Source organism: Lipotes vexillifer, unplaced genomic scaffold (genome assembly GCF_000442215.2).
Source record: "Lipotes vexillifer unplaced genomic scaffold, Lipotes_vexillifer_v1.1 scaffold1129, whole genome shotgun sequence".
In the NCBI taxonomy this organism is placed as follows: Eukaryota; Metazoa; Chordata; class Mammalia; order Artiodactyla; family Lipotidae; genus Lipotes; species Lipotes vexillifer.
The window spans coordinates 764,781-765,848 of NW_006789022.1; the positions used below are offsets into that span (position 1 = coordinate 764,781).

The 1,068-nt window shown below is 46.5% G+C and overlaps 1 protein-coding gene across 2 annotated transcripts in view; it reads right to left on the reverse strand.

The window, feature by feature from the left end:
* The window catches only part of SF3B2 (splicing factor 3b subunit 2), a 14,615-nt gene that overhangs the window by 5,145 nt on the left and 8,402 nt on the right, over positions 1-1,068 (reverse strand). For both annotated transcript variants that reach the window (XM_007461963.1, XM_007461962.1), the window contains exons 16-17: positions 801-890; positions 581-688 (exon numbers count right to left, since the gene is read on the reverse strand). In XM_007461963.1, the coding sequence (XP_007462025.1) occupies positions 581-688; positions 801-890 (198 nt within the window). The remainder of the gene's footprint in view (positions 1-580; positions 689-800; positions 891-1,068) is intronic.

The window sequence follows — 1,068 nt, forward strand, 5'->3', positions numbered from 1 at the left end:
AACAAAAAAAAAAAAAAAAAAAAAAAAAAAAAATAAGTTCAATGCCATTCCTGAGATAAAATTATATCTGTCTATCTCTCTGATAATATCAGAGAGATTATCTGGAAACACATTCACCAGATATCAAATTTGGTTATTTCTGAGTGGTGAAATGTGGGTGATGTGTTTTCATCTTTGTACTTGTCAATTCCGATTGACCACTTTATGACAAGCATCTCAGATTCTTTTTTAAAACAAAAACCATTACTCCTTTAAAAAAAAAAGGACACATGGTAGAAAGAGAAAAGGGAAAAGAAAATCATTCTCTAGTTAAAAAGTAGAGCCAGGGCATCCCTGGTGGCGCAGTGGTTGAGAGTCCGCCTGCCGATGCAGGGGACACGGGTTCGTGCCCCGGTCTGGGAAGATCCCACATGCTGCAAAGTGGCTGGGCCCGTGAGCCATGGCCGCTGAGCCTGCGCGTCTGGAGCTTGTGCTCCGCAATGGGAGAGGCCACAACAGTGAGAGGCCCACGTACTACAAAAGAAAAAAAAAAAAAAAAAAAAAAAAAAGCCACAGACTAGGAGAGAATATCAGTGCTCACCTCGGGGATAGGCGAGTTCAGCCCAGGGATTTTCAGGTTGGGGTACGATGGAGGTGGTCCATATCGCTGCATGGCAATCAGCCACGGGGGAGGGACCTTGTGAGCATTCTGCAGGATAAAGAGGACAGGATACCATCTGCCCAACCCTATCCCCTTGTCTCTCTCGTGCCCCAATTCCCAACCCCTTCTCTGCTTTCCCAGTCAGATAACTGGCACTCACTGGTCCTACTGGCATCCCCAAGGAAATCCTCAGCTCATCAGACAGATCTCCTGGCTTCTTCTCCTTCAGTCGTGTCTCAAACTCCTTCCCCTGAGGAAAAAGCCAAGCATGCTGTATTGTGGACACCAGACACACGCTGGGAGGTCAATTGCAAGAGGACATGAGAACAAAGACGAGATGTCCCAATCCACATCAGACACAAAGTCCCACTGAGGGCTACCCAGTTCCCACTCTGATTCTCATCACTTCTTTCCCTGGCTAGAGTAGG